The 21,602-nt window shown below is 35.4% G+C and overlaps 1 protein-coding gene across 4 annotated transcripts in view; it reads right to left on the minus strand.

Moving 5' to 3' along the window:
• Positions 1-2,730: 2,730 nt before the first annotated feature.
• The window catches only part of YLPM1 (YLP motif containing 1), a 58,484-nt gene continuing 39,612 nt past the window's right edge, over positions 2,731-21,602 (minus strand). For 3 of the 4 annotated variants that reach the window (XM_074365234.1, XM_074365235.1, XM_074365236.1), the window contains exons 12-21: positions 20,399-20,461; positions 19,990-20,109; positions 19,404-19,580; positions 19,233-19,316; positions 18,865-18,948; positions 16,571-16,651; positions 13,358-13,409; positions 8,194-8,324; positions 3,483-3,665; positions 2,731-3,151 (exon numbers count right to left, since the gene is read on the minus strand). In XM_074365234.1, the coding sequence (XP_074221335.1) occupies positions 3,519-3,665; positions 8,194-8,324; positions 13,358-13,409; positions 16,571-16,651; positions 18,865-18,948; positions 19,233-19,316; positions 19,404-19,580; positions 19,990-20,109; positions 20,399-20,461 (939 nt within the window). In that variant the 3' untranslated portion in view covers positions 2,731-3,151; positions 3,483-3,518. Of the gene's footprint in view, positions 3,152-3,482; positions 3,666-8,193; positions 8,325-13,357; positions 13,410-16,570; positions 16,652-18,864; positions 18,949-19,232; positions 19,317-19,403; positions 19,581-19,989; positions 20,110-20,398; positions 20,462-21,602 lie in introns of those variants that run through there. The other variant, XR_012507459.1, reaches the window with a different exon arrangement.

Genomic DNA, 21,602 nt, shown 5'->3' on the forward strand with positions numbered 1-21,602 from the left:
TTCTTCTATCTTCTTTGCCCTAGTAAAATTCATCTTAGTTTTGGTAACTCTATACTCTAAAATCCACCTGAAATAGTTGTATAGTCTCTTTTTAGCAGACAACCTGCTGCTTTTATAGTCGTAGCAGTAAGCTGGCTTTAGATAACTATTATTACCAAAATATCTGCAACTTGCATAGTTAGGAAGACAAAACACTTAACAAAAAAAAGCTGAGATGCCTCCAAAGTAAGAAGTTTTTAGTCAATCCAATTCAGAATTTGATACTTGATCTCAAGAAGAGACGGCACTTACTTTGATCTGTCCAATCAACAGTCAGAATTCTTTCACAAGGGAGATGAATCCAACCAGAAATTTAAGATTTTATCTCTGTCAAAAAAACTTGTGAATTAAGCATTGGTAGCTGAATCAAATTCAAACTTCTAGAAAATTATGTGAATCAAATAAGTGTAAACAAGCAGACTACCATGTATTAATAATGGCTTTCCGTTTTTGTAATCAGCCACAATGTACTTTGAATATGGCAACTTAACCCTAAATGATTACCGAATAGAAAAATTTCTGCATCTCATCTACCAAATTATTTGCACAGGGAGTTTACAAGTAGAGTTGAATCACTGAAGTGAGAGGTTTTACACTTAGTTTAAAAGATCTCAAATATTAAAGATAACAGGAACTTCTCCCAACATTAGACTATTTTGTATTAAGACACAGACACCACAAAAGATTTTAAATAAACTTAATGTTTAAAACAAAAATTTAAAAACACATACCAAACAGTTTTCAGAGGTAAGGAAAACAATGTTAGTAAAATAACAGTAAAATGCTAGCAAATGAGTGGAACCTGAGTTTGGTCTTCTGTATTTCAAGGACATCTGTTAATAAACTTAAAATATTTGTGTTATCAAGGCAATTTCTACCCACAGCATATTTCTCCAAGATATTCTTGAACTTTCTATTCCATTCTGCTCCTAGTGATAATGCAAAGTTAGGAATTTCTTAACAGTTCCATATTGGATTAGCAAAGTCAAATATCAACTGACAATCTCTATTACTTTCTTTTTGGTGCCTGATCTCTTTTTCATTAATCCCCTTTCACTGAAGTTATGTGTTACACCAGTTTCCTAAAGCAGGCAACAGTCTGTTCATCACCTAAGGTCATGTTAATCAGTATCTTCTAAAAATCAGCAGAGGCTATTTCTGACCTGGTTCACTTTTCCCTACCCTTTCTTGGCATAAGATCACAGATACAAAGCCATGGGTGCAAGGCAAAAACATGACAGGTTTAAAGTAATTCATGGGTGATTACCACTTCTCATTTCACAGGCATTCTGAATACTGTCAGGACAAACAAATGCTTAAGAAAATGGAAGTAAAACATCCTCTATAAGAACATACACACCTCCTAAACTAAAGAACACAATCTGCAAATTTTGCTTTTGATAAGGACAACATTTGGTAGATTTAGTAACTGGTAAGTTCGTCTTCCTATAAATGATAATTCTATTAACCATCTTGTGATGTACCTTCACTCAACATAAAAAAGGCAGCTGAGAAAGATCACTACATAGAAGTGTAGTCAGCCAATAAGCAACCAAAGTAGCTTGTTAAATACTACAAACAGTGGAAAATTACTTAATGTAGCAAATTATACATTTACTATTGACTTGTTAATAAACCTAAAGCCTCATATGTAAACATTCAGAATTTCAAGAAAGATAAAAGTACAGAAAGTTGTCAGAATTTCCCACTAAATTAGTCTTCAGTATTATAGTTTCAAGTTCTTGAATCCAAAGTGATACTATTTGAATGGTGATAAATATTATCTCTATTCACACAGTATATAATGTAGGTCATAAAACTAAAATGTTTTAAATCTGTGGCCCAAAAGTAAACATTTTAAAATATTCAAGCCTTTTGTTAACAAATTTACAGCTTGCTGAGTTAGATTACAAAGTGGAAATGATGTTTGAGGAAGAAAATTCTCTTCTCTGTCTTCTCTTGTGCTGGAAATAACTTTTTTTTTTCTTTGCAGAATGAAAAAGGGAAAATAGCTCCTTTTTTGTTTTTAAACAGGAACGATATTTGAGTTTTAGCTCTGAATATTTCTAGGTGCTCCCTGGTACCATCATGAGAGGAAGTTCTGTGCAGGCCATGCTTCCCAATAACGAGCAATCTGGCAAGAACCTGAAAACTTGACGGACTTAAAGGCTGCCTGCCAGAGTGCTCTACTTCACCATACTCCTACTCTGTCATCTTGACTTAAAAAATCAACAATTTGAGTTCAGCAGTAAGGCAACAAGCTCCCGAGTTCCACTGAGTACATCAGTTTTGTCCACCAGGAGTCAAAGTCACATCAGGGAAAAATCAAAACATAACAGAGCATGAAGGGAGAAAGTAAAAAGAGGAAGAAGGAAAGAAGAGAGGCAGGAAGAGAAAGAATAAAACAATAAAACATCATGATACAGAACAGATGTGCTCCAGGGAACCAATGAGTATTTTAAATTGTCTCTACTAGTCTTCAAGACGCAAAGAGAAAGAAATCAGGTAGAAAACATAGGTAAGTGTTGGCGAACATCACTGAGGCTATGTTCACAACATGTGCTATGGAATCACTGAGCCACATATTATTCCATGGGAAAGAGGTTTTGGGATGTTCAACTAGCATGTAATCAGAACACACCATATTAGAAAAGCAATACAAGTAAAATTAAGAAAACAAGAGAAAGGGGCTCATGCTGTAAAGCCCATGAATCTCATCGGCTTTATCATGAAAGTTTATTTTTTTTTTTAAATCCTAGTACAATCAGCTACCAGTTACATACAGTAAAAAACAAAAACAGCCACAAAGCAATGATGATAGAGATAGTCTGTGACACTGTACAGTGGAGGAACATTGTCTGTTGGAGTCCTCCGGCAGACCTTCACCTGGCTTCAGCAGTTAAGCTATCACTCCCTCCCTCCCCAAAGTAGTTAAAAAGAAAAATTAACATCTTGCTTCGGTAGCGCAAGACTCTAATACCTCTTGGGGACACTGGAGAACTTTAAAAAACTAAAGCAGTAGAAACAAAACAAAAACTGAAACGTGGAAGCAAGGTGACACACAACGAAGCTCCTAGAGGCCTTGGCTTCAGATCACCTCAAAGCGAACCACCTGGAAAGAAAAGAAAAGGCTGTCACGCCAGGAAACAACAGACAGAAAATTCAGCAGACCTTAGTGTCCCATCACTCCACTCCTTCCCAGATCTACAGAATCCAAGGTTTTCTTAAGTCTTACATTTTTATAAGTGAGCCAGGTTGCAGAAAATTGCTTTATTTTCCAATACTCTGTATTGTAAATGCTGGCAATTAATACATACTTCCTCTTTTAGAACCAGGAAATAATATAGGAAAAGAAGCATTTTAAGCAAAGCATGCTGTCTGTTTTATTTCAAACCCTTTAAAACAACACAGAGTAGGCTATTTATATGACTGTATACCCTTACCTTAGAGGAACAATGACTCCATTCAAAAACTAAGTCTCATATATATTTGGTTCGATTGAGGGCTTTTTCAGCCAGGTGACCACTTTCATCTGTGATCTTCTCCCAATCAGTCTGTCCGACCACAAAACCTATGGCCCTTTTCCTATCTGCATCCTTCTTTTCTTCCAGGTCTGCCCATCTCACCTAAAAAGAATACAGCATTAGGCTGGGCCTTAGATATGAAGAAATATGCAAAGAACCTCTTAGCTCTCTGAATATTCTAAAAGGTGTAACTAATTTGAAACCAGGAGTTTAAAAAATTAGAAATTAACTGGGGAGAATTGGAGAAAGCCACAGATCTTAAGTTATAGAAAGAAAAAACTCTCTAGTAAATCAAGTCTTAATCACTCCAGCTCCTGAACAGTTCAGCCCTGTCCCCTCCATCTCCTCTGTCACTCCTTTTTAGTTCACTGGCCTCATTTTTCACTTGAAGTAAAGCAATAACCGTTACCTAGTCTTCCTATCTTCATTCTTACTCCCTCCACAGTCCACTCTGCCAGAGGAATCTCCCTAAAATACACACAGCTGTGACTCTCACCTGCTTTAAATCTTTCCTCTACAGACTAAAATCCAAGCATACAAGTCCCTCTGGGCCTGGCCCTGACTATTCTCCTGCAGCATCTCTGGGCAGTACCTATGGCATTTTATACAGCAATACAAAATTACTCTCAGCTCTCAGAGCACACTGGGCCATTTCCCATCTCTGTAACCTTGCATATACTAGGCTCTCTTCCTGAAACAATTGTGCTCTAATCTGGTCTACTTGGCATGAACCTAGTCAACAACCTCTTCTTTACCCCTCTTGTCCTTTGCCAATAAAATAATTAATCACTGCCTCCTTGGAGTTACTTCTGGATTTTGACATGTCTAGTTTTGAACTTCCACATGATATTGCAATTAACCATTTATAGATCTCTCTTCCCTAACAGATTGTAGATACTCTAGATCAAGGACTGAGTTTTATTTAATTCCACATAACAAATATTTTTTGAAGTTTAATCTTAGAAAACAGAGAGCTGGTACTATTACTTTGATTTATGAGATAAATAGGCCAAGAGGCATAGACTCAGCTGATGTTATTTATGGCAAAATTATAACTACAAATATATAGGTCAGGGACATTTTTATTGGTACTCTGATATTTTTTTAAAAATACATATTTTTACATATATTACTAATTTAAAAAATATAAACAGGTATATTCTGTAAAAGATGAAATACTTAGACTATGAAACAGGTGTGCAGTGCACAGTACCAAAGTCTGCAGAGATCGCATTTTAAATACGGCTTGTGATTTATTGTGACTGTGGTCTGTCACAGGAAAGAGAACCAGAGCATGCTCTTCATTGTGGACCTGGAAGTGTGTTATTGTTCTCAGAGGTACACTGACCCTCCCTATCACCATCTAAGGGAACAGCAATCAAATGATTAGGCTTTTGTTTCGTTCTGTTTTCCCTGACCATTGTTTTCAGCAACCACTTGGCCAAAGACAAGACACATAGTAACAGTTGTGGGGAAAAATGGACACCACCTGATTCTTTTTAAAGTAGATTTTTAGTGGGTAGAAAAATTATGGCTCAATTTCCTTCATGGGCTTTAGTAAAAAGCCTAATAAATAATGTGGGCTTTTGTATACCAAGCTCTCTGAGCCTTCTGCCCATTAATGCTGATGTATTTATTTTGACAGATTCATACACTCTCAGTTCTTGGGTGTACATCCTGGCAAAAGATGACTATGGTTAAGGGGGATGAAAAATGGATGGATGGACGGACAGATGGATTGTGGCCACTAACAAAGAATTGGTAACCAGTCCACAGTCCATCCTTAGCAGAATTAAGCACACTGATCAATCCTGCCCTGAGTAAACTAAAGGCTAATTTTTAAATCTGCAGTTTAAATTCTAAGTCTTTAAAACTCAGATAAAATAAAGAACATGGAATTAGAAAAGTATGTAATTACTTTTTAGATAGGCAATACGTTTTAGCACAAATGCCCAAAATTTTAAAGTTGAAATGAAAATATTTTGGAAACTACCGTATTCTGTTCACATCTCTAACAGACAGATACATTAACATTATTTATTTACATTCTGGACTCCTCTACTCTAGGTCCACTCATTAAGAGGCCTCAGGCACAGACCTGACACACAGATATGCAATGTTGTAGAATGAATGAATGACTACCAAAACTTTAGAAACACAAGGAGTAGAATAATGGCTTTCAGCTAGAAATGATTTCTTAAATGTCAGTGTCCCTTCCAATCTTCCTAGAGGTACTTTTATTGAGATTTATAATATCAATTTTTTGCCCTTTATCTTTACTGTAAACAAAATGTTTTAATAAAGAAAAGTCTTGACCAACACTCATTTCAGGTATGTATACTGCATCCACTGTCACCAAAAATATTTCTAAAATGTATGGGGTTCAGCAAACAAAACAAGGGAAATGTTGACTTTTCCACAGTAATCAAGAAACACAAATTAAAGTCCACTTGAGCTACCATTTTATACCCAAGTAAACAAGTAAAACTTTTAAGAAATGAATTATATTTTAAAACTTAGCCATTTTGGTAAAATTCTAATATGATTAACTCTACAGAACTACCTTTGTGTTGCAGTGAAAGTTAATCCCAGGAACCTGCCCAATATTTGTAAAAAGCTTAATTACAGAAATCAAGAGACCTCAGCAAAGGAATGACTAATGAGGCTGGCATTCCTTGCTACCTGTAGGCTTTCCTTGGGCTCTGATGTTGATTCTGGCGAGTGGTTTAAGTGTCAAAAATTATCTAAAAAGGGGGTGGGAGGCAGGGAGGAGAGTTAAAAGAGGAGTCACTTACACCCACCCTGCTTACAAAGTAACTTACATGGGATCACATACTCCTTATAGAAGACAGCAATCTGACTAAAACTGAACTAGAGAAAAATATTTCTCACTTGAGACAATTCATTGTTACCAAACTACACTTCAAATTATTATTCCCAAGAAAGAGCTATTTCTACTTCTGTTGCCCTAACTGTAAAACTGGAATATGAGGTATCAATACAAGTAGTCTCTGGGTGGAGCTGGGCACGTACAGAAGGCCACTAATCAGGTCTCTCTTCCCCATCCTCTCAAGACACACAGGCAAGGGCAGGCCTAGGGACTGTCTGCAATATTTGAAAGAGTTTTGAAACCTGGAGTTCTACATAGGGGTATCCACTATAATGAAGTTTTACTGGCATTTTTATTCCTTTATAATAAATATTATTTTAATATTAGAGTACTGAGGGAATTCATAAAAAAAAAAAGAAATGGTATGTAAAAATCTCATTCTTACTTAGAGAAATGCAAAACAAGATACAATTTTTTTTCACCTATCAGATTGCCATAAATTAAAAAGTTTGATAACAGCACTGCTGGTGCAAGTGTGGAAAAATTGGTATTTACTTACATGTGGGTATAAACATAGGTACAACTTTTTGGGAAAACTATCCCACAATATCCAACAGAATGATAAATCATATTCTATGAGCTTGAAGCTTTAAGGCTAAAAATATAAGCTGGAGATATATTGTCCAAAAGATGCCAAGGCATATGCATCATGACTTTCACCACAGTATTTATAGTAACAATAAAATGAAAATAGCACAAGCATCCACTGATAAGAGACTGGATATGTAACGAATTGTTCAACCAAACAGTAGCACTCTAGGCAGCCATTTAAAAAGAAGGGTAGGTCTGTACATACTTATATAGAAAGATCAAGACAGACCAGCTGGAATAGGCTGATGTAGATCATATACACTATGATCCCTCTTACTCTGTTATTTTGTTTTAAAGGATAGATGCAAATATCACTTTTCTTGAATTTGACATCTATGTGGAAGACTTATCCAACATCCTGGCTTCATTTCTCTGCTCCCTTTCATAGCAAAGCTTCTTCAAAAAGTTGTCTACATTTGCTGTTCATTTCCTATTTCTTCTTCAGTCTGCTCCAAACTTGCTTCTGTCCTTCAACTCTCTAAGAAAGTTTGACTTATTTTTGATCAATCATCAATGATCTCCACGTTGCCAAATCCAATGGCTATTTTCTCTTTTCCCAATTTACCTGTCTTCTCAGTATCATTTAACAATGCACCATTCTTTACTTCTTCAGTTACCTCTATCTGAACTTTTAAATTTTGGAGTCCTGAGTCCCATTATCACTTAACTTAACTGGTACACTCACTGAACTGCTGATTTTTCACTCTCAAACTTACAACTCCCCTACTTTTTGCTAACTCAGTAAATGGAATGTTTATGTCAGCACCTTGAAGAGTCACCTTTGATTCCATCCATGCTGGGCTCTCCACATCTAATCCACTAAGAAGTCCCACAGATTCTCTTCAATACTCTACTTTGCATCTGGTCTTTTGCCCTAAGACAAAATGGCACAAGCAGCCACTCCAAACTCCTTTAAGGCTGAAAACATCTAGCCACCTGAGGGTCTATTCTCCATTTTTTAAGTTATTTCTACCTTTCAATCTGATAATTTGTAAGGGCTGACTAATTTTTTTAATGTGTAATATGATATAGTATAAACCAAATCACTCTCAAAAAAGTAGCATTCATATGAATATCTGTCTGTAACATTCTAAAACCAGATGCCTAAACAAGCCCTTTCTCTGGTGGTGGTTATTGACAGTCTCTTACCCTCTTCTTCCCAGGCTCAGAAGCACGAGTATCATAGTCATCAGGGAGCTGAAGATAATCCTCCATTCTGCTGGCAATAGCCTCCCAGTCACGTTTCCTTTTAGTACCAGTTCTCAAGCCATCCAACTTGTCTGAGGGACAAACACAGAGCCGTAGCATTAAGGAAGAGTGTGAGTTTGCACACAACACACAAACAAGGGAAAAGAAGGCTGGAACACTGTGAGAGGGCACATCCGCATTTCTGAGAGCAGCTTATTTGCAGATCCCAACTATCTTCTTGGCTGAGGTAGTATCAAGTTCTGTGCAACTTCCATTGTTTATCTGGTATTCACACTGTCAGCCTTTACATTACTGTGCTGGTTTAAGTAACAAATACGGGCAGAGCAAGAGAAGGCACTTGTTTCCTGGCCTCCTCGTCCTCCTACCCTGGCTAAAATCACAACACTTCAACTCTCATGTTCTGAAGGAAAACGTAACACTGGGTTTTTCTAAACACAATTTCTTCCATTCTTTTTTTTTTTCTTGAAAACAATATCAACACCACCCATTTGACCTGCAATCACGTGTGATACCATGCCGTATGAAAAGCATGTAGTACAAAAACTCAGTGAGCCAAGGTAATGTTTAGAAAGGTTTTAGATTAACGGTTTCTTGGGATTTTGATGCTATGAGAGGATTCACCATGAGTTAATGTTTAAGCAAAAGTTGACTACACAAATCACCACTTTCTTTGGTTATACTATGAAATGCTGTTGACCATTCTGAGGCTAAGGGCTAGTCAGCTGAAGTGGCCGGGTCTGAACTGTCTTTCTGAATCCTCAATCCGAGAGGGCTAGGCTTTCCAAAGGCCCCAAGCTGTAATCAATTAAATGAACAGGGACTGCTGATTCAGAAATTATGAGATATGAGTTTCGGTGTCTTCAAGAACATGTGATGAAAATGTGTTGTCTTTTTTATTGGTTGTTAATTCTGATTTTGAATTCTACATGTGAAATATGTTTATATACATATAAAACATGCATGTATTTTTCTTTTTAGCTACATTGAAGCACTAAACTTTTGACTCACGTGTAGTTATGAACACAATATTATTAACAGGTCAATAAAGGAAAACCTAAACAGAAACACACCATAACCACACTTCATTTAACTTCATAAAGGGTACAGAGTGTATATAATAGAAACCTTTCAGACACCAAGTTGGAGAGAACTTGATACAAAAAGAAAAGTACAATGGAAACAGTGGCAGAAGGCAAGTGAGTTTATGCTTCAAACGTTTCACACACAACTAACTGTGCCATACCATACAGGCCTCAAAAACCAGTAAGAGTTTGCATAATTGGCAAAGCTTTTATTTCCTAAGCCCCTCCCCCATAAAGGCAATATTATTGAAAAATCAGCAAGTCAAATTACAACACTTTACAAAACTCAAGAAATTTTTATCATATCACTTTGGAAAATTTTTAACATGGATGAGTTCAACAGAAACAGTCTTCTAATCTCCTCTGTAAAACACATGCTGTACCAAATGGCTCTAATCTACATATATATGACAGGCCATATTATACAAGATCTTAAAGAAGTGACACCTTGATTGTACAGGGACATAGAATATGGTATTAGAAAACCAAGGAAGTCCCATAAACAATAAAACTGTTCTCAGTTCAATAGCGTACATACAGTATTACGAGAAGAGTAGGCAGCTCCAACACACTTATTAAATAAACCTCAAAGGATTTCCAACTTATTAAGATCAACTTTGACATTAACATATTTCAAGGGAAACTTTTCATATTTCAAACCTAAGAATAGAACATGGCCAGGCAGCAATACAGAAGGGGAGTGTGAAACCTGCAAGAACTTTCCCTCATACACTGGGTGTATGCCAGGAGTTATAGACCAGGAGTCCCATATTTGCAACATGAAGTTCAGAAGAGCATGTATATCTAGTCTGAAAACCCTTGTTTGTAATGTTTAATCTGAAATTTTATTGTGCACAGCGTGTTTAAAGTTTCCTTCTTGGGGCTGAAGAAAGGTTCATAGCTCTTCCAGATGGCATCCTGGAAACCCAAACACACAGATGTATGGCATAAGGTGAGGGAAGAGGAATCGGGTGTTTGTTAGTTACAGAAGACAACTGGTGTCCAATACACTCATGCTAATGATTCCCAGAGGTTTGAGTTTCAAAAGGTGAAGTTTTAAGATGAAGATGAAAGTTTAAATATCCAACTTGGCAGGTCACAGAATTTTACCACATCTTCAAAACAGATTATATTATTATTACAGCACAACAGGAAAAAATTTTAGATACATCTATGTATTTTCTAAACATAATTATTTCTGAAAATTTGTTCATGGTGAACATACAAGGGTTACGTGCCTATATAAATAATAACTGAAGAGATGAAACTGCCTGACACGGAGAAGGCCAGTACACAGTAACTCATAAGCAGAGACAAATGACACTGAGATGAGAAAAGCAAAAGTACTTGATATAAAGAAACCTAAATTGAGATGGTAACAGTCTAAAATATTCTTTTGGTTTCTCAGTTTAAGAAACCAAAATAATGTCAGTGGAATTTAAGTAGCTTCAATGCTGAAACCCCAGCATTCAGTATGGCATGTAACACCCACCCTTGCATTAGGGTGCCTGTGTTCCAGCTGGAAGGGAGTCAGTCAGGTGCTAATGAAGGTGAGCCACACGCAGTCTTCAACAACTCCATGACACCCATGCCAGATGCAGCTCAGGCTAGTTCTGAATTTTTCTAAGATTACACCACTTTCAATTTAACACTCACGCATAGGCTGGACTGTATATTGTACTTACTGAACATAGATCAAGAATTTGCAATGAGATTTAATAGCTATAGGTGAGTATTTTCTCACTGGCAGACTCATTTGTAAATCAATATTCCTCAGTTATAGATTCAGCTAGTCTGGCTCAATATATGACACTGCTAAAGCTTAATATTGTTTCCACCCAGCATAATCATGTTACCAAGAGTAACTTAAGAATGTTGGAAAAGTACTCAGAAAAATAAACTGTGCCTGGTATTCAAATCTACTGAATTTATGACAAGGAAGGCAACGTAAATAGGCTAATTCTCAGATGAAGAGAGTCATGTTTTAGAGAAGAATCTTCTCCACTGGCTCCATGGACCAATCTCAAAGAAACAAACAAGCACTTTCAAGAATGCGCACACTCAATTCGCCTTCCTCTACAGATGGTTTAGCTCTCAAGATAATACAGTGGTGCAAGAGGCAAGTCATTATATGAAACATCACTGTCACAAACAAAAACCCAACTGCAAACATGTTAAAATTTCTTTCCTAGACTCATTACTAGAACTTCAGTGCCTTTAACTGAAATGGTTTATTTAACAATCCTATTTTTGGAATTTACTAACATTCTGTCTTTAAAATGGACTGAATTTGTATCAAAGTCAAATGTATTTTCTGAGAAGCAAATGGTGGACAGGTCAGAATTTTTTCCAGAAATCAACACCAAGATTAATGTCATATTTTCTTGAATTGTAATAACTAAATTCCATTTTCCTTTCTCTTTAGAAATTAGAAAGGAAAATAGAAAATGGACTGGCTCAAGTTTAAAAAAAGCATTATCCTAGATAATATATTACAGAAGGCCTCTAAAGATCATATGCTTAACTAAAATATTTATCACTTTTACATTCCCCTTGTTTCTTTATTTACCATTTCTCTTTGCCCCAAAAGATAATCACTATTTAGAGAACCAGAAAAGAAGGAATGATCTTACACAGCCTTACAGATTATTCTGTAAGTATAGAATATGAGATTTAATCTAATGTCAAAATAAACAGACCTGAAGTATTATTATCAAAAAAGAAATTTGTAATTATGATTTTCCTACATATTTAATTGCATTTAAACAATTATGAATGCTTTGAAAGTTTAGGGAAGGAGATAGTTGGTTTTTATTAAGATTTCCCACAGAGGGAGGATGAGTGGAAGAATATATCAGTAACTATATATAATTTTCACATACCATACACTAGAAAAATATTTCAGACTTTGCACAAAGCACCTATCCCAATAATATGGTAATAACTACAGTTTATGGAATTGTCTTTTAACATGGGACCTGGTCAATATCAATGGCTCACATGATCATCTGGGCAAAACAAAAGGTGTAGCCTACGCAACTGTGTATAAAATGCATCCCTCTGATGTCAGAAACAAAGATAACATGCCCCAAACAGTGAAGCAGCTAAATGACTCAAAGTTGTTCTATGAATTTAAGATATATTTCTCTGGTTACTTCAGCTTTAGAGTAGCAACATAATACAGCAAGAGAAATGAAGAGACCAACAGTCACACTTCATACATTAGTAAGGTCAATCTTTTAAAAAACTCTTATCCCATTATCTTATAATACATCCTGGTATGTTAAATGGTTCTCTTTAGGTGAGGTTACAAAAAAAAAAGTACTGCAATATTAGTATGAAATTTTGGAGGAAAATCCATTGGATATAAATGATTTTCTGCTTGACAGACAGCCTCACTTTAAGCAACTCCAGTTTTTGATTTAGACAATTATTTTAACCAGTTTACTTTGTAATCTGGCACTAAAGACAAGTTGAAGGAAAATTTAAATGGAATCTTACAAAGCAGGCTCCTCAAAAACCTGAATTATATATCTACCTCTCCCATTCAGAAACTCTAATTCATCATACAACAAAAATAACTATCTTTTAATTATTTTTTAAACTTCAATTTTTATTATTATTACTATTATTATTACCCGAAGTATTCATAATCAAGTTCAACTTTGGATTGCAGTTAAATATTCTTTTAAAAAAGTAGAAATCTCACTGGCGCTAACGTTTCTGATTAATATTAAAGAACGGATTTTAAAAGTGACAGTATTTTATTACTAAATTTATCACATATTTCCATTTACTCTAAAAACTTTAAGTGGTACTGAAGGTAGTGTTTTTAAAATACTCTTCTTTTACTCTGTCACAAGATACAAAGAAAGCCAGCAAAACAGACTAAGGATGTAAGGTAGGCCAAAAATCTTGGTTTAAGCAGAAATTTTGGGAAATTTGTTCTTCTTACAGCAGAAAGATCTATGACCATTACCATCAGGTATCACATATAAAAACAGGAAAAAGGAAATACCCACCTAGCTTTGCCTCAGATGTGTCCATCTCCCATTTGCTTTTCGGAATGTAACCCTAAATCGTACACAGAGAGAAGCTCGAAGGGTTAGAAAGAGACACATACATGCATATCACTTTTGAACTGGAAAAGCATTAAAACTGGGAATGGATTCAGTTTCCACTCACTAGTTATAAATATATCCTTAGGGAAAACACAGTCTCATTATCTTTGAAGAAACCAAATTACCAAATTCACCAAACTTCACTGCCAAATTTCAGAGTAGTCACTTCAGAATAGTATCATGAAGGCGCTTTGAGGCGGCTACAGTTCAGGACACACAACTGTAGTCTGAACAACAGCTGTACAGCAAATACTGTAAGAATGTATGGTAGTTACTGTGCTAAATTATTGTCATTCAGAGTAGCAGAGGACTTATAATACTAGCTAGGTGATTTTCTAAATACAACTGCTATTCTCAAGTGATAGTAGCCATGAGGTCCAAAGAGTGTTCTTCAAGACAGTTACTTTATATTCCAGTATAATTTTAGATACTCGAAAGAAAGGAGAAAACATGGTATCACTGAACACAACTATGAAATTCAATTTCATTTTAAAATGACTCAGTCCATTTACCAGTCAGATCTCTGAAATACTGACTCAATTTCAGAGTATTACGTTTTCATCAGTTGGAAACTAGATAATTATTTCTGATGTCTTTTAAAATTACATTTTCCTATTATACAAAAAAACAGAAATCTCTACAGGCAATTTATATTTCATTTAATAAAATATCTGGGCAGTTTATTTTAAACCAAATCCTATCTAAGATTTTCAAATTTCCCAAGGTACCTATTTAACTATGAAGTTAAGTCCTTCAGTTTATTCACCTAGCAAGTATATGCTTTCTCCACATAATTCACTATGATTCCCCTTTTCCTTCATTGGGACTCTATTCTCCATTAGATCCTAACATACAGAACTTTATTACTAGGACTTATTATACAGGACAGATTCATCAAAGGTGTCAGCATCTTCTTTTAAGAATCAACGTATCTCTCTACTATTGGGAATGTTCAAGTTCATAGAATAGACTGACACACTGGTAAAGCTGGAAAGTATGCTGAACATTTCATAACAATAGCTTCTCTGTTAAGAGTTTACTAGAGCATCATCATTCTTCCAGAAAACCTACAGGTTTTATACATTTCTAGTCCTTAAGCCGGAATAGTAATTCAGTTTCAACTTATTAGGTAGTATTTCAGGTTATAAATTATGCCATCTTTTCCAAATACATTTTTAGAACAAACCAAGACAAAGCGAGACTGAAGTAATGGTGCTAAAAGTTTTGTACTGATGGAATTTGTACAGTTATATCTCAAAAATCATCTGAAAACCTTAAGCATAACTAGAATAATATATTTATAAATTCTGAGTCATATCTATTAGGTTCAATGAAGCACTAAAGAAGACAAAATATACCATTGATCCCCCCAAAGGAGTCTCTTAACCAAGAAAAGTTTGGATTTCACCCAGCTGGAGTAATCAGTACAGAGTAGAAAACGCAAAGTTCAGTGATAATTCCATTAAGGTGGTTTGAATGACATGAGACTTGCTCTTAACCCTTTGATTAAACTTCTCCAATAATCTTTTACTCTTGGAATAGAACCCAAGAGTAGAAGATCTGGATTCTGCATTTTGAAAAAAGGTTAAGAGAAGTTTTATCACATAAAGATAAACAAGACGAGTATATTAGCTTCCCCCCTGCTGGAACCACCCTGTTCTTCCTTAAAACTGTAAAATCATCTCACTGTTTGAAATATTAGGCCACTTGGAAATAAAAGAGATAGTCCAGCAGGGTAGAGTTTTAAGGCTTCACTGCCATGTTTCTGATGAAAAACAGTAATACAGTGTGTTTCACTTTTTAAAATAATAGTATATTCAATTAAAAGTTCCAAGTTTTGACCTACACCTAAGCAAATCAGATGTTATGAACCACACCCTGAACTGAAATCTCCACAAAAGGAAGACGGAGCTTCAGAAAGCTAACATTATACATAGACTTCTCACATGACTGCTTCCTAGTACACACGCTGCAAGTAGCTAGAGGTCATTAGCCATATTCCAGGACAGCATGGACCTTTAAGTGAATTTCCTGCCTACATCTTAGATCATGTATGTCAAAATACAACCTAATTCATAAAAATACTTTGTTTAAAGAAAAAAAACATACTGAGACTCAAATGCCATTAACTTTTAAGCTTATTTTTTAATCCACATATGAAATCTAGGAATGTAGAGGTTGACACCATCTCTATATAAACACACAATTTCTATCCAGAGTCCTGTATAACACACATGGGTTGAAGGGACCACTCCTTAGAGAGTCTGTATTCTCTATGGGGTAGGGATCAGGGTTCTCACTTTGTACATTTTCAGAAAAATATGAAAAGCAGCTTTAGCAAGGTCTGAAGTATTAAATAAACCAAATAGTATTCTGAATTAAAAAAGCAACACTATTCCGAAGTATCGCTAATCTCTGTATCCCATTAGCAAACACTGAAAATAACATTAGTAAGTCTATAGATCGCATATTCTTGAATGACAGGTTAAGGCAAACATCACTACAGAGGTGTGATCAAAAGCATTTACAGTAGGTACACGGGAACTTTGAATTCATACTACGTAAGCCTTTAATCAGCCTAAGCAAAATGCATTGCCTACACAGTCAAATCATTCCCCCCATCACTTAATAGGATAAAATGCAGAAGAACAAATCCAGCAGTCAGTGGCAACCCTCTGCCTCCTCATTCAATACGTTCTTCTGCCTTAGTTGACAGAAACTCAATTTTGACATCTTGTAGCAAAGAAGAGACAATTATGCATACACTGGGTAGGCTGTACCACATATCTGCTGGAATGCAAGAATGCCCTTTCATGTGTAATTGATTTTCTTATAAAGTAGATTCCCCTAAAGCCACCCACAAATAGATGAGTGAGTACAAGGGTAAGTTTCTTAGCACTCTTAAAATTTTCTTATAACAACACAGTAGAGGGTTCTTTTCTTTTGGTCAGGGGAAAAATAAAAAGTATCCAAAAGTCTCCTGGAGGATGATTATGGAAACTTTTACCATTATGGTACATGTCAACAATAGTAATCTGATCACAGATCTGAATTAAAACCTTAAGAATTTTAATAAAGAGACACTTTGTTCAAAGTGGTTGTTCTGTCTCCTACCAGTTCGCTTTCCTCTTCCTCTGCATCTTTCTTTTCATCCTTCTGTTCTTCAATATTTGCATCAAAATCTTCCATCTCTACCTATAGCACCCCAATAATCACACACAAAAAAGACTGAGTTAACATTTAGGAAAATGTTGAGTCTGTCACTGAGATATGAAATGAGCACAGTTGCCCAGAGCAAGACAGCACAGATTCACTGCTACATACTAAAGAATTTCTAGCACCCTAAACTTTGAAACAGAACTACTAAAAGACAGAATGGTATTTCTGCCTTTTATTTTTCTGGGATTATCCATCTTCATAATTCCCTATGAGTTGAATATAATGATCTGTTCTAAGTTGATGGTTATCTGTTTTGAATGACTATGGATTACTAGGATTTCTTTTAAAAACCTTTAGCAAGTATGTATTTCAATCAAGTAAAACATGTATGATGCAAATTTCAAAATGTAAGAAAGAGTATAGTGAAAAGTCAGATGATAATAGTTTGGCCCAGAATGGTAGCAATAAAAATAGAGCGTAGATAGATTAAAGAAGTTGATAAGATAAAACTGACACAACTTCTAGGCTGACTACATGGTGGAGAGATAGGGTCAAATTCTGGTATAAGGAGAGAGTGAAGAGTCAAGGATAATGGAGAGTAAAGAGTCAGGGTTTTAGCAACCAAGTGACTGGTGGGTCTAATTACTAAAATAGAGAATATTAGAAGAGGAACATGTTTGGATGAATTATATATTAAATAAGTTGAGTTTGAGGTATACTAAGGTAATACATATTTTTTGTAGAGAATTTGGAAAATAATGGTAGAATTATAAAAACCGCCGATAATCCCTCCACTCAGATATAATTTCTGTTAAGATATTGATAAAACTTATTCCAGCCTTTGTAATTTAATATTAAGGGCATATAAGTAGCAATCCAAGGTACCAGAAAGACTGATTACCTATATAGAATGTGCAGGCTGAAAATAAAGCCTAGGGTAGAGCCCTAAAGAACTCCAACATTTAAGGACTGGGTAGTAAGGAAAGTCAGCAAAGGAGACTGAAAAGAGACGGCCAGAGATGCAAGAGGAAAACCAGGAGAAGGTAGACTCAAAGAAGCCAAGAGAGAAATGTTTCCAAGAAGGTGAACATGGTCAACTACAGCACGTGTGGCTGCAAAATTATGCAACAGGAGAAGCGAGAACTGTCCATTATCATGGAAATGTTTGGTGAGAGAGTCTCTGGAGAGTGGTTGGGGAAGAAGCCAGAAGGAAACAGGTTGAGAAGTGACATGAGAGGTAAAAACACATAAAAATACAATGACAACATTGAGTATAGATAACTCTTATTTACAGGAAGAGGTCAAACAAAATAGTAGTAACTGATTAAAGAGACAAATCTCTCCTTTTCCAGGATAAAGATTTATCGCCACTAAACTAATCATTGATTTTGGCAAGAATGACCAATCTGTGAAAATGTGTTGGGGAACAGGATATTAACAGTTTCAAAGTCTCTCCTTACAGATTAGTTATAACAAAGAGAAAAAGGTAGAAAAATTGGATGAGTATCACCTAAACCAAGTGATCAACATTCAAATCACCAATAAGGAAGTAAGCTGACAACATATGCCTCCTGACATGATGCAGTGAGGACACAACATCACTTATGTAGCATCCATGCTAATGTCTAACCTAAAGCTAATCATGACAAACCCAAACTGAGGGGCATTCTACAAAACAGCTAACTGGCTTATACTCTTCAAAAAGTCTTTGTCTTTCATAACAGTGACATGGGTGAGAAACTAATTTTACATTAAAGGATTGGATCCTGGATTTCTAAAAGTTGCTATAAAGCACATTATGGGAAAAATTGGTGAAATCTGAATATGGACTGCATATGAGAGAATTCAGAAAATTTAATTCAGGAAATTTATATTACTCAATATAGTATTTTATCAATGTTAAACTTGAATTTGATAATTGAGACTTCTAGTTTCATAAGAGAATTCCCTTGTTCTTGAGAGATATCTACTAAAATATCTAGGGGTCTATAATTATAATGTCTGCATTTTAACTCTCAAATGGTTTCACAGTAATAGCAATAATAGCAGCAGTAGTAATAAGACGATGACAAAGAAGGAGAAGTATATATACAGAAAAATGTGGCAAAATATTAACAACTGATGAATCTCAATGAAAGTCATGCAGGTGTTCTTATAGTATCTATGCAACTTCTCTATAATTAAATTTTTTTCCAAGTAAAAAAAAAAAAGGTCACTTTTATATTACTTTCTAGTCAAAGGACACTTACCTCTTCAATAGCAGCATCTTGCAGCAAAGAACGAATGTCCAGACGCATCATATGACGAGGTGCAGTTTCCCAGTGATCAGCCATCTAATTGAGATTCAAGAGATCAAGTTATCTCTGGAAACTACTCAAAGAAAGCTCAAGTGAGTGTCCAAGACAAATTTAACTAACACTATCAAGTCTAACAGGCTAGTTCCAGGAAGAGCTAGGCCACCTCTTTCACTTAGATACAGAGTAAGAAATATTTACTAAAGCAGGTAGAAAAGAAATTCTGAGAATAAAAGGGATAAACAAGAAATTCCAGACAACAGTGATGAAACAGGCAAAATGAAGTTTAGAATACAACACCTTCTATGTTTCAAAAAAATCACCTTATTTATTTCTTTGAGCTTTCTTCCATGAATATTCCTCTTGCCACAAGTCTGGTTATCTGCACTCATTTCAGCCAAATATACCTAAGAAAGAATGAATACTCATTAGGCAAACAAATGCAGCACTTACATGATAACACAAAGTGCTCTACAGTTCTTTTAAATCTATACCTCAAATCCCTTGGTTTTTGCTGCACTCCAAAACTGGTCAAAATGTCTAACTCTGTCATTGATGGCATCCAGGATGATGAAAGGGAAAAAACCATCATCCAGAGTCTTTTTGAAAGTTTTGAACATGCTGGTACGGTAGGTTTCCTCCATCTCAGCTTCATATTCATATTCCATTACCTGTGAGCCCCCAAAAGAGATGAGTTAGCAAAAGTAAAGAATCATCTTAAAACCCTTCCCTGGTTAGCATCTGGGTAGATGACTTTGTAGTCCTTCCTTCACACCTAAGTACTAAAGTTTGTGTTCAAAAAAGCTACATTTCTGGCGTTTCACTCCCTCATCTTTGGAGATAACCCATAATCTGTCTATGGAGTGTGTATCTACTTTTACTTTAAACACCCAACCCCTCACTTTTGGCCCTTCTCTTGCCTTCTGAGAACAGCCTGCACTCTGTCTATGGAGGGTGCATCTCTCTGAATAAATTCTACTTTTAATTATCAACAACAAAAAGCTACATTTCTCTTTGAACACATTTTCCTTTCAATACTATTTATGAATCAGGATGCAATCTGAGAGAAATAAATCATACCTTTTTTTTCACTTTCTTTCCAGAGTCTGGATCTTTTTCTTCTTTTTCCACTTCAGTAATGAAGTAATCATCCAGGCTTAGAACTCTGGGTGCAGGACCTCCAAACTCTACCTCCTTATCCTAAGAATCACATATTGAGGACAGTTAAAGAGAATTTATGGAATAAATTAGTAAATGTACACATCAGAGTTCTCTCTTGTGGCTAAATACTATGCAATCTTCTCGTGGCTTCAAATCAAGCAGAGGCAAAAGTAGTTGTCTAAGCATATCAAAACTTATGAGACCGCATCTACCAGGTAGGCCAACTAGAACCGATCAAATGGGAAGTATCTGTATCAATATCACATTGCTTGCTAAGAAGGCCAGTGGCTAACAAAAGCAACTGATTCTTTTACTTTCACATACTCACTCTAATGAGTTTTGCAACATGTGTCTTTCCACTGCCAGGCAATCCTCTCATTATAACAACAATCTGAAACACAAAGAGAAAAAAAAATCACTCAGAGAAGTTGTTGTTGTTTTTTTTTTTTACAATGAGATCTTATAGTTACAATGATCTGTCATTCTCCAGGATAGATCATATGATAGACTATGAAACAAACCTTAATAAATTTGAGAGGACAGAAATAATACAAAGTATGTCTCTGACTACAGTGGAATTTGGGAAATGTGTAACTATGTGGAAATTAAACACCATACTCCTAAACAACCAATGAGTCAAAGAAGATATCAAAAGAAAAATCAGAAAATACTTTGAGAGAAATAAAAATGAAGACATAAAACTTTTGGGAATGCAGTTAAAGTAGTACTTAAAAGGAAATTTATAACTATAAGTGCCTATATTAAAAAGAAGAACGATCTCAAATCAATAACCTAATATTCCACCTTAAGGGACTGGAAGAACAAACTAAATGTAAAGCAAGCAGAAGGAAGGAAATAATAAATATTAGGGTGGAGGTTAAGAAAATAAAGAGCAGAAAAATGAAAAACCAATGGAACCAAAAGCTGGTTCTTTGAAAAGAGCAACAAAATTGACAAACCTTTAGCTAGACTGACTGAGAAAAATAGAAAGACTCAAATTACTAGAATTAGAAAGAAAGAGGGGACATGACTGCCAGCCAACCTTACAGAAATTTTTAAAAAGGGTTATAAAGAAATACTATGAACAAATGTATATAATAAATATAAATCAGATAACTTAGATGAAATGGACAAATTCCTAGAAAGACTCAGGCTACTGGACTGACTCAAGAAGAAATAGATAATCTGAATAGACCTATGACAAGTGAAGAGATTCAATCAGTAGTTAAAAAACTTCCAGCAAAAAAAAAAACTCAGGCTTAGATGGCTTCACCACTGAATTCTAACATTTAAAGAACAATATTAACTCTTCACAAACTCTTCCAAAAAATATAAGAGGAAAGAACAATTCTCAACTTATTTTATGAGGCCAGCATTTCAAAGCAAGCAGATAATCTGATACCATAATCAACAAAGACATCACAAGAAAATTACAGACTATCTCTTATGAATATGGATGCAAACATTCTCAACAAAACACTACTAACTGAATCCAGCAACATATAAAAAGAATTACACAACATGACCAAGTA

Source organism: Camelus bactrianus, chromosome 6 (genome assembly GCF_048773025.1).
Source record: "Camelus bactrianus isolate YW-2024 breed Bactrian camel chromosome 6, ASM4877302v1, whole genome shotgun sequence".
NCBI lineage: Eukaryota > Metazoa > Chordata > Mammalia > Artiodactyla > Camelidae > Camelus > Camelus bactrianus.